This window comes from Sinocyclocheilus rhinocerous, unplaced genomic scaffold (assembly GCF_001515625.1).
Source record: "Sinocyclocheilus rhinocerous isolate Xijiao unplaced genomic scaffold, SAMN03320098_v1.1 scaffold1316, whole genome shotgun sequence".
NCBI classification, from domain to species: Eukaryota; Metazoa; Chordata; class Actinopteri; order Cypriniformes; family Cyprinidae; genus Sinocyclocheilus; species Sinocyclocheilus rhinocerous.
Genome location: NW_015646346.1, coordinates 84,526 through 97,062, shown reverse-complemented (window position 1 = coordinate 97,062; position 12,537 = coordinate 84,526). Strand labels below are relative to the sequence as shown.

General features: G+C 34.0%; 1 protein-coding gene across 2 annotated transcripts in view; it reads right to left on the bottom strand.

Annotated features, from left to right (window-relative positions):
- Positions 1–4,525: 4,525 nt before the first annotated feature.
- LOC107707342 (uncharacterized) overlaps positions 4,526–12,537 on the bottom strand; it is an 8,966-nt gene continuing 954 nt past the window's right edge. The window contains exons 2-7 of one of the 2 annotated variants that reach the window (XM_016511332.1): positions 9,466–9,801; positions 8,894–9,232; positions 8,295–8,405; positions 7,503–7,528; positions 6,811–6,964; positions 4,526–4,594 (exon numbers count right to left, since the gene is read on the bottom strand). In XM_016511332.1, the coding sequence (XP_016366818.1) occupies positions 4,569–4,594; positions 6,811–6,964; positions 7,503–7,528; positions 8,295–8,405; positions 8,894–9,232; positions 9,466–9,760 (951 nt within the window). In that variant the 5' untranslated portion in view covers positions 9,761–9,801 and the 3' untranslated portion in view covers positions 4,526–4,568. Of the gene's footprint in view, positions 4,595–4,895; positions 5,064–6,810; positions 6,965–7,502; positions 7,529–8,294; positions 8,406–8,893; positions 9,233–9,465; positions 9,802–12,537 lie in introns of those variants that run through there. The other variant, XM_016511331.1, reaches the window with a different exon arrangement.

Here is a 12,537-nt window from a genome sequence, read left to right as displayed (position 1 = left end):
GCTATCGGGATGTGAAAAGACTTTCAGCCAGCATAACAAAAATGTTTTTGAACCATATCACCTAAACTCCCTTTAAAAACATACTTGTTTGATGTGCGAGAACAAACTTCACTGGTTTTTGTGCATCAAGCATGCTAATTTAAGCTTCCGTCCATTTCTTGAAGCTTGAAAATGTTCATTATATGGACAAAAATGGAGATGATTGAAGGTCCATTGGGTTTGGAATGACACGAGTGCGAGTAAATGACAGAATATTCATTTTTTGGGTCTAAAAACTAATTGAGGAGATGTATATCTGCTCACCATAAATGTAAAATGTTCATCAAAACAAGTCAAAGTGAACTGCTTCATTCTGTGAAATGTGGTTTGGTAGACAAACATCTTCTGCATGAGAATGTGTCTGCTGCTGTATGTTTGTGTTTGATGTCTGTTCATGAGTTTGTTTCTGAGGTGTCAACACTGTGTCTGTGTCTATAGCATGTGGTTGTAATTAAAAAATACAAATATATCAAATCAGAAGCAAAGGCTTCGTGAGAGGATTATACACACAAAAAATAATAAAATACAGTCATTACATTTAAAAAAATTTATTAATCTGATCAGCACCACTTCATAATATATCACAAATGTTTTGTTCATGTTTCATTGTGTGTTTTTTTTCACATTTCAACAAAGATATATAGAAAACAAATGCATGAAGACTATAAAACATGACTTTGTTATTGTTTTATCATGTGGAACTCGTGCTGTAGCACGTTTCCTGAGGAATAAGGCATTAGGTGTTTCACATGCTAATTCATCATTCAAACACAACCCACAGCATTTATGCATACAGGCATGGAGCTGTACACAAAAGAGAGAGAGAGAGAGAGAGAGAAAAGATTCTCTCCAATCAAAACATCGTGCTTGTGCTTGTGACATATAAACTTGATGTTCAAGGGCATATGCATCTCACTATAAATCCACGATCCTATGAACTCATGCTGTGACCCTGTAGACAAGCTCTGCTAGTTTCAAGAGTTCCAAGCTGGTTAACTCTGGTTGGTGTTATTGTATAAAGATGGTTGATTTTAATGGCAGCTTGCTTGGTAAGATGCTGGATACGTAAAAAAAAAGCAGATGTTTGTAACGATCATATCCTGTTTTGTCTGTCAATGTCTGGGATTCGTTTTAAGAATAAATGCAATGTATTATTTGCTATTGTGACATTTATAGTACCATGCACATGTTTGACAGTTATACTAATGCCTTTAGTTTTCATTAGTTTGGGGGAGTAGCTAACATAAAGGAGCAGTGTTTCTAGAAAACTATACTAAATGCATATTTAAATGTGTGTTGTGATCCAGATAGACAGTTTCATGAATGAGATTAATATTCATTCAACATTTAATAACTCATAAATCCACTAATATTGACTTGCAACGCTAACCTTAATTATCACCCAGAACAAGGACAGAAAGACGAAATCATCCAGTTTAGTTTTTTTTCTCGCTCAATCAAATATCAGTGCTTATATTAGGGTTATTATTAATGGTCACTACTAGTTGTTTCCGATTTTTTTTTTTGTAAAGACAGTATCAAACATTTGTTATAAATTGCCTAATATTTCACTTATACATAAAGTGTGTATACTATAAGCAGTGCACAATATACCACTGGAATGTCCTCTAGTGTCAAAACCAGAAATTAAAGTTTTTAGTAAAAACCTAAAACCTTTAAAGGGGAACGTTTCAATCCATCAAATTTGAAATTACATTCCAAAATGTACAGACACGCACAATGATTGTTCTAATAACTCAGTGTAACTAATTTCAGTTATTTTTTAATACTTTTCTGAGAAAAAAAATTTAAATAAACTCACAGATTCCACTTGTTATGAGTCAATCAGATGTTTTAATGTCATTTATTACAGTAAAACACAAAAATCGTATAAAAAGTATAAAAATTAAATTATTAAAAAATACAAATATATCAAATCAGAAGCAAAGGCTTTGTGAGAGGATTATACACAGAAAAAATAATAAAATACAGTCATTAAATTAAAAAAAAATGAATTAATCTAATCAGCACCACTTCATAATATATCACAAATGTTTTGTTCACAAAGTTTCACTGCGTTTTTTTTTTTCATATTTCAACAAAGATGTATAGAAAACAAATGCATGAAGACTATAAAACATGACTATTTGTTATTGTTTTATCATGTGGAAATCGTGCTTTAGCACTTTTCCTGAGGAATAAGGCATTAGGTGTTTCACATGCTATTTCATCATTCAAACACAACCCACAGCATTTATGCATACAGGCATGAAACGTAATAAACACTCTCAGTGAAATGTTTCAACTACTATGAAGTAAATGATTTTTCAAGCTGGTTAACTCTGGTTGGTGTTATTGTATAAAGATGGTTGATCTTAATGGCAGCTTGCTTGGTAAGATGCTGGATATGTAAAAAAAAAAACACTTTGTACATTAACAACATAATATCAGTATTTTGTATTAACATCAACGATATCAATTAAAAACACTTGCAGCATCAGTTTTTCGGCATCTCTTCTGTTGCAGCTGTGCGCCCATCTGGGCGACATATAAACGTAAACAGCCAATGCTAGCAACTATAAGTGAATGTCCTCAAATGGGACAAAATAACTGGTATGTCAAGGCATTTATATGTCTTACAGTGTAGTTTTTTCACAATGCTGCAACTTCAATACGATACTGTAAAAAAAAATATAGAAAAATTGCCGCAGCATTAAAGGCATACTGTCTGACATCGAAGGAAGACATTTTTGTCATTGAAAATATGTATGCAAGCCAATCTGGTGCATTTTTTGTTAGTTTGATAGTGTCTCAGTCTCACATTTCAACAAAGATATATAGAAAACAAATGCATGAAGACTATAAAACATGACTTTGTTATTGTTTTATCATGTGGAACTCGTGCTGTAGCACGTTTCCTGAGGAATAAGGCATTAGGTGTTTCACATGCTAATTCATCATTCAAACACAACCCACAGCATTTATGCATACAGGCATGAAACGTAATAAACACTCTCAGTGAAATGTTTCAACTACTATGAAGTAAATGATTTTTCAAGCTGGTTAACTCTGGTTGGTGTTATTGTATAAAGATGGTTGATTTTAATGGCAGCTTGCTTGGTAAGATGCTGGATACGTAAAAAAAAAGAACACTTTGTACATTAACAACATAATATCAGTATTTTGTATTAACATCAACGATATCAATTAACAACACTTGCAGCATCAGTTTTTCGGCATCTCTTCTGTTGCAGCTGTGCGCCCATCTGGGCGACATATAAACGTAAACAGCCAATGCTAGCAACTATAAGTGAATGTCCTCAAATGGGACAAAATAACTGGTATGTCAAGGCATTTATATGTCTTACAGTGTAGTTTTTTCACAATGCTGCAACTTCAATACGATACTGTAAAAAAAAATATAGAAAAATTGCCGCAGCATTAAAGGCATACTGTCTGACATCGAAGGAAGACATTTTTGTCATTGAAAATATGTATGCAAGCCAATCTGGTGCATTTTTTGTTAGTTTGATAGTGTCTCAGTCCACATCACATTTTAGGAAGACAAACAATTTGAGTATGATATTATTATTATTATTATTATGGTAACACTTTACTATTAGGTGTCATTTGTTAACATTAGTTAATGTACAATTAACTAACATGAACAAACAATGAACAATATACATTTATTACACTATTTATTCATCTTTGTTAACGTTAGTTCATAAAAATATAATCATTCATTGTTAGTTCATGTTAGTTTACAGTGCATTAACTTATGTTAACAAATACAACTTGTGATTTTAATAATGCATTAGTAAATGCTGAAATTAGCATTAACTAAGATTAATAAATGCTGTAGAAGTATTGTTCATTCTTAGTTCATGTTAACTAATGTTGTTAACTAATGTTAACTAATGAACCGTATTGTAAAATGTTACCATTATTATTATTATTATTATTATTATTATTATTTCTAAGACAGAAGTACAATATGTTGTAATACAACTGAACTTTAAAATGAAAATGATTATTTCATAATTATATTATTTTAGTTTACTGTAGTACTGTATTAGTTTACTGTAGTTACTGTACTGTATGTCTTCATTTGCCATCTGAGTTAAACCCTCAAGCATGGCTCAATGCCAATGTTACAGAAAAAGCTACTAGCTTCATTCAAAGTTCAAACATTATCAAATGGTATCAAACACATCTCAAGTGAGGTCAAATAATAAAATAAAAACAAATAAACACATTACAAACAATGACACAGATAAATACAATAGAACAAATATACAAAATAAAACCAGTGCTTGAAGTTCTTCAGTCAGGTCTAACAATGACTTTGACTCTGTCTTTTGTTGTTTAAATTACATTAATGACAGCTGTCACAGCTGAAAACTGAGTGGATCAATAATAATGATACGTAATAAACACTCTCAGTGAAATGTTTCAACTACTATGAAGTAAATGATTTTTCAAGCTGGTTAACTCTGGTTGGTGTTATTGTATAAAGATGGTTGATCTTAATGGCAGCTTGCTTGGTAAGATGCTGGATATGTAAAAAAAAAGAACGAGCCGTTTTAGGGGGGTGTGGCAGAGTCTTAACTTTGATAAAGAATATCTCTTTGGTTTTGAGACTTTAGTCTTTGCAACTTCAGGGATCTTATCTATGCACAATCAGCTTGTAACACTCCAAAGAGAAAGGAAAACTTGAAATCGCATCATATGACCCCTTTAAGTTCCTTTAAGACGTAACAGACTGTTTATGAGGATACTCGCCAAGATGGGTATTTTGACATAATGTGACATATTTATTCGTTCAATCTTGCAGATGTAAAAACAGACGTCAAATAGATGTCTCTGTGATGTACGTGTGCCATCAGGGCAGTAAACAATGCACGAGTACCGAGTTCTAGATTCGATTGTGGTGGGCCGTAACAGAATGCTTCAACAGGACCCAATGAGACGAGTGTTTCTGATTTTAGATCGAAGGTTCAGAAAAGGCCCACAGACTCTCCCTTTAAAATAAATCAGAACAGAAGTGGTCGAAAGTGGACAGAATTAAAGAAGAGACAGATTAAAACTCCTGGTGTGAACGGGAATGTGTCTCCCTCGTCTACTTGTGATCCGATCGACCAAAATGCATCTTATTAGGCTGCATTTACACTGCATGGTTCAAGTCACCCAATTCAGATTTTTTTCCTCTCATGTGGCACAGATCAGATATGGCCCATGAACGTGTAAGCAGGAAAAAAGCACATGGATTCCGATACTCTCAGATTGGTTTCAGGCCTCATACATATGTGAAAATAAATCTGATATGAATCGGATATGTGCATGCACCTGCCGTGAAAGCGGACAGATCGGATATATTACCAACGACTATAGAATACCCAAGACATGTCACTTGTATAGTTTTGAATGGGGAAAAATGCAACGCTCAATATGGCCACTCTATCAACGAGAACCATGCCTTCTGAATAAAAAAGCCAATGGCTCATCTGTAAAGTCATCGCATCACTCTGCTGGCTATAATCTGATATGAATCGGATATGTGCATGCACCTGCCGTGAAAGCGGACAGATCGGATATATTACCAACGACTATAGAATACCCAAGACATGTCACTTGTATAGTTTTGAATGGGGAAAAATGCAACGCTCAATATGGCCACTCTATCAACGAGAACCATGCCTTCTGAATAAAAAAGCCAATGGCTCATCTGTAAAGTCATCGCATCACTCCAGCTGCTGGCTATAGAAACAGTCAGCATTCTAAGGCCCTGTTTGCACTAGTGCAATTTTGTTGTGTTTAAGTGTAAATGGACCAAAACGTAGACTTTTGAAAACGATGGTGTGGCTGCCCACATTCGCGCTGCGTATCCTTGACAACTGTGTAAACATTGTCGGATATGTGCATGCCCCTGCCGTGAAAGCGGACAGATCGGATATATTACCAACGACTATAGAATACCCAAGACATGTCACTTGTATAGTTTTGAATGGGGAAAAATGCAACGCTCAATATGGCCACTCTATCAACGAGAACCATGCCTTCTGAATAAAAAAGCCAATGGCTCATCTGTAAAGTCATCGCATCACTCCAGCTGCTGGCTATAGAAACAGTCAGCATTCTAAGGCCCTGTTTGCACTAGTGCAATTTTGTTGTGTTTAAGTGTAAATGGACCAAAACGTAGACTTCTGAAAACGATGGTGTGGCTGCCCACATTCGCTCTGCGTATCCTTGACAACTGTGTAAACATTGTTAAGCATTTTTCAAGTTAAGCCCGTGTAGTGTAAATGCAGATATCAGATACGGGTAACTTTTAATAGAACGAAGGTGTAAGCGGGTCATCAAAAAAATCGGATACAGTCAAAAGATCAGAATTGGGCATTTGCAGTGTAAATGCAGCCTTAATACCAAGTGTAAACAGGGCCTGAGTGAGTGACAGGATTCATTTTCTTTTTTGAATTCAAGTTTATATAACTTAATATTTAGGCCACATGCTTTCATTTATTATTTAAATGAGTATCAAAAATCATATTAGTTCTTGGTGTGGTGTTGAAACTAAAGTTGAGGTGAAATTTCACTTGGTATTGGTAGTGACTCCTAAAATCTTGGTATGGTGACACTATTTCTCTGAGCAATGAGATTGTCTTATGATGAAAAGAGGATTGGAAACAAGAAAATTTCTCCATTCTCTAGTCTCTCTTCACTTCCCATGAAAGTAGGCCAATCAAAATAATTAATAATGTTAAATCTCACTGGCAGCCGCAGGCTCCACCTCGATGTGATTAGAGGACGGGTCATTGGTAGTGTTCATCACTAGAGCATCAGTGTGATTAGAGGACCTCTCATTAGAATCATCCATCAGTGGAATCTCACTCTGATTAGGTGACAAATCGTTAACACCATTCGCCTGTAAGAAAAACAGATTCACAGAAAGTAAAAGACATGAACAGGACTAATGATTCGCTTACACAAAAATAAACTAGGAGCTGGAAGTGTATTTCTTTTTATGTTTGCAGAACATATGGTGTTCTTTTCCTAAATATTAGTGAATGTGATAACCTACCTTACACTGTCATCTTCTGTTCTACAGTAATATACAGTTGTTGCCAAAAATATTGGCACCCTTGCACTTTTTTAAAAAAGTAACAAAAAACAAAATATTAAATATAATTCTCATAATAATATAATTAAATAAATAATATAATATAATTAAATCAACTATTGGAATTATATGATTATATAATAATAAAAATGTATCCACACCATTGTTTATTATGACGTAAAACAGTAAGAACAGCGCTGTCCTGATGAGTCAGTTATTATTGGTGTTTCATTGTAATGATTTCTGAAACAAACCACATAAATCACACAAACATGGTGCCAACTTGCAGATCTGAATCAGATTGTTTTGTAGGCAAACTGATTCAGTGCTCGTAGTATCTTACCTGATTACTGTGCTGCGTCCTGGTGTCTGTTTAAACAACAATAACAAACTCAATTAACTACACATTACTTGGTTAATCAGAGTAATTGTATATATATATATATATATATATTAGTGCTGTCAAATGATAAATCGCGATTAATCGCATCCAAAATAAAAGTTTTTGTTTACATAATATATGTGTGTGTATATTTATTATGTATATATAAATACACACACACATACAGTATATATTTTGAAAATATTTCCATGTATTTCCATGTATATATTTATATTAATATAATTGATATTATATATAAATATTTTAAATGCATAAACATATGTTTCTTAAATATATACATGCATGTGCGTGTATTTATATATACATAATAAATATACACACACATATATTATGTAAACAAAAACTTTTATTTTGGATGCAATTAATCATTTGGCAGCACTAATATACATACATATACATATATATATATATATACAGTATATATTAATGATGAACAGCAGAAAGTATAATAAATAAAATGTATTGGAACCAATGACTTCAACCGAGGGGGACATTGATTATAATAACTACAAAGTACTTTAAGTGTGCATCTAACACTAGGAAAATACAAGTATCAGATCGTGACAGATTGGGTATTAAATTACCCAAATTGGGGCACAAAAATGATCGGATAGTATTGACGTAAATTGAATCACTTTTTGAACCGAGTTTTTGAAACGAACTGTCTGAAAGAACCAGTTCACAGAGAGAAGAAAAAAAAAACAGACTTTCCATCACTGATGTAATACTCACCTTTGCTTTTTACTCGACGCTTGTAAAAACAAAAACAAACAGATGCAGCCATAAGCAGCAGGACAGCAGCAGCACATATTCCTGCTATTTCACCTGCAGACAGACCTGGAACTGAAAGAGTAAATAAGTCATTATTACTAGATAGCAAATTATAATCCATTTTACAAATGTTACACTTTTCTGCTTTAGTCATCAGCTGCATGATATTGCTTTAACTGATAAGTGGTGAGTTCTAGTGTTTTTGAAGAACAGCACCTAAAATAGCATCACATCATCGAGCTGTCAGAAAAAAATAGCAATGTTAACATTAGTCACTTGACGTGAAGGTGATGATCTAAACAATATTTTAATACTAGGGTTGCAAAGAGGTGAAACATTTCTGGTACATTTCAGAAACATTCCAGAAATTGTGGAAATTTTTCAGCATTTTTTTTTTTTCTAGAAATGTTCCACCCCTTTGCAACCATACTTAATACCTGAGTCAAAGCTCACTTTTTCAAACACAATGAAACAATGAAGAAAATGTTTAGAATGAAAAAAACAAAACAAATTGAACTATTTTAAGATTGCTCAAGGGAAATAAACAAAATGATACACACCAGTGACATTAACACTGAACTTCCTTATGATGCTGAATCTGCTGCTGGTGATCTGTAGTTTATAGAGTCCAGAGTCTGTGATTGTGATGTTTGTGATGGTCAGAGATCCAGTCTGATGATCCAGCTTCAGTCTGTCTCTGAATCTCTCAGTACCATTATTACACTGAATATCTGTACAAATCATTCTGGGTTCTTCATTGATTTCAGCGATGCAAATGTCATTAAAATACCACGTCATCACATAATTTGGGTTTTTCATTACACCAGGATCTAAAGTAACAGATTCTCCCTCCTTCACTAACTTTCTCTTCGTTTCATCTCGTTCAGCAGCAGGAACATCTGAAACACAAACCAGCTGACTGAAGGATCTTTAAGCCAAAACATAAAATAATCTCTGGATCTGAAAGGGATTAATCATGCTCTTTGAAAAGCAACATGTATCTCTGTTTTGCACACATTTTATAAACTTATTTTACATCAATTCCTCATTCAAACAGAAAGGATAACATTAATTATGTGATCTAAACCTGCTTTTAAACAGATTTATTCATTAAATTCATTAAATGACTCACCATGAACAGTAACACTGAAGGTCTTTTCACTGCTGCTTCTGATGCTGATGATCTTTAATTCATAAAGTCCAGAGTCTGTGGTTCTGATGTCTCTGATTGTAAGAGTTCCAGTTTTACTGTCCAGCTCTAGTCTGTCCTCGAATCTCTCATTACCACCATTACACTGAACATCTGTACAGATAAAACTGAGATCTCCACTGATTTGAGCTATTCTAGTGTCATCAAAATACCATTTTATATCTTCTTGTTGTTTTGTTTCAACATCAGTGTGTAGAGTGACTGAATCTCCATCCATCACAAATGCTGACAGTCCATCAGTGCCAACACTAAAAACACCTGGAGAAGAAATTAGTTAATTATAAACCAAACAAAATTATTCAGCAGGAAAGTATAATGAAATAGGGATGTCAGGGTGAATAAAATGTGCGTCAAACCTTTTGTATTCAACAACTAAAACAAATATTTCTTAACGAAAACTAGTAAGATGTCTTGGAGGCATGGCATATACAAGAGGTCTTCAACCCTGTTCATTGGGACCCACTATCCTGCAAAGTTCATTTCTAACCTGCTTCAGCACACCTGCCTGTGTATTTTCAAGCAATCTTGAGGAGCTTGATTGGCTGCTTCAGGAGTGTATTCCAGAATGCAAGATCAACTTACCATCTGCTAAACCCTAAACTCTCGGTTGATTAACCCAAACCTTGCTTACTCGATGTATGCTGGTTCCAAAAACGAATCCGAGAGGAAGTTCATTCAACACAGAGTATGTTCCTGGTTAACACGCAAGACATTCTCATCAGAGCGACGTTACCGTGGAAACAGCTCTGTTCTGCTGTTCATAAGCGCCATCTGCTGTCAAACTGTAGATTTACAAATTCATTCACTCTGTCTGCCATATTTTTGTTCAGACCAATGGAAAAATCAGACCAAATTTTTGTTGTAAATCTTAACCGGTCGACAGAAAATAGGCTACCTTGTTATCAGAAGTGTTGAGATTTTTTAAATGCACATTAGCTGATGTAGAACTATTATATATATAATAGTTCTACATCAGCTAATGTGCATTTGTGTTTATTCACTGCTGTGTGTGTGCACTTGGATGGGTTAAATGCAGAGCACTAATTCCTAGTATGGATCACCATACTTGGCCACACGTCACTTCACTTTCATTTTCATTTTCATTCATTTGTTGGCTTTTATCATAAAACTTGGTCAAATTATTTCAGTGTGTGTATCAGTACTTTTTTAAATATTTCCAGCGCATTTTAACAATGTTTATAACAGTTTGCATTTGTATAACACTGGTAGCTCTCAGCAGCTTTCATTTTTAAAAAGTAGCTCCCGAATGAAATGAGGTTGGAGACCCCTGGTTTAGAAGTGCTCTAGGACATAGTATGAATAAAATGTCTCTTTAAAAGACGATACTGTCTAAACAGAGTGACGGATTCCCAACTCCTCTCGTCTTCGAACTATCTCATGCACCCCAAATCATCCGTTTTTCCTTTTGTGTCTTTGCGAAACGTAAGCAGTAGCCTAGCAGGTCACTCACATCCACTTTCATTACTTGGAAACTGCAGCGCGCGAGATTAGAATAAACAAGACATTTATCGTTCACTGTATTTATAGTTCTCCTTATCGCTCTTGGTGTAAACAGGCATCAAAATAGATGGGAGTTTCATTTTTTTTTTTTTTACAAAGTAAAAATATTCATATAAAAAAAAAAACGTGTTTAATTTCAATTTCATTCATTCCTTCAATTTCTTCTTCTTTGACCATAATGCAGGTTGGCAAACCTATATTCCGCCACCTACTGGGTTGGAGTGTAAAGCCTTGACGTTGAGGGAGAAAAAAAAACGATATACTCGGTCTTAAATCCTGATTATTAACTCTGTGTCTTTGAAATATTTAAACAGTGTTGAACACTGTTGCATCTTTGTTTAAGAAAATCTTCAGTGAAAGCTGATTAACCGAATAATTCTAAGAGCCTCTTTAGTCTTTCATTGTCATATCATTTACACTTTATTAGAAACAAGCGCAACTGTTTCAGGGCGATCACATCTGACAAAACATCTGGATTCATGTCTTCTTAATGTCTGTCTGATGTCCACAATAGTAGTGGGTGTGGTTTGAAACAAGTGGTTACATTTTGGCAAATGGGAATATAGTTTTATATCACTGTTGAATACAAACTACCAATAAAAGCTGATTGAACAACAGCCATCTTTTTATTAGGCATAGAAGCTGGGCTTGATTGTTTCCATACAATAATGATGGAATAGTTAAACATTTGAATGGCCAAACTGCATTACTATAGAAATAATAGATAGAAACACATGGTTTACATCAGGCGTTTTTAAATGTTTTGATCCCCTTACAAAGGATTCCCTTCCTGAATAAAGGACATTTCAAATATAAAGCTGTATTTGGGGGACACTCTCAAAATAACTCTACAGAAAAATAAAATGGAGTCATCTGAAGTAATTCATATCAGTTTACCACTTGGGGGCAGCTCACCAGTACCCGAGTAGACAGCGGATAAAAAAAAAAAAGAAATATCCACACTCTTGTGAAAAAAATAAAATAAATCAAGAATATGTTTTTTGTAATGACCAGTGCTTCAGCTGGTTTTCTTACATGCTCATAAATACCTTTTTTTTTTTTTTTACACAAATGCTGGTGTTGTGGAGTGTAGATTTACAGTATTATCTCGTGAGTTTTTAATTTTATATTTTTTTTACAATGTGTTTTTGCAGGGGTTGAGCATTGTGTAATTTATACAGTAAAGACACAAATTTATAAAGACACTCATACTCTACAGAAAAATAAAATGGAGTCATCTGAAGTAATTCATATCAGTTTACCACTTGGGGGCAGCTCACCAGTACCTCAGTAGACAGCGTATAAAAAAAAGAAATATCCACACTCTTGTGAAAAAAAATTAATAAATCAATTAAAAAAAATAATAAACAAAAAAAAATCAAGAATATGTTTTTTGTAATGACCAGTGCTTCAGTTGGTTTTTCTTACATGCTCACAAATACCTTTTTTTTTTTTTTTATTTTTTTTTTTTTT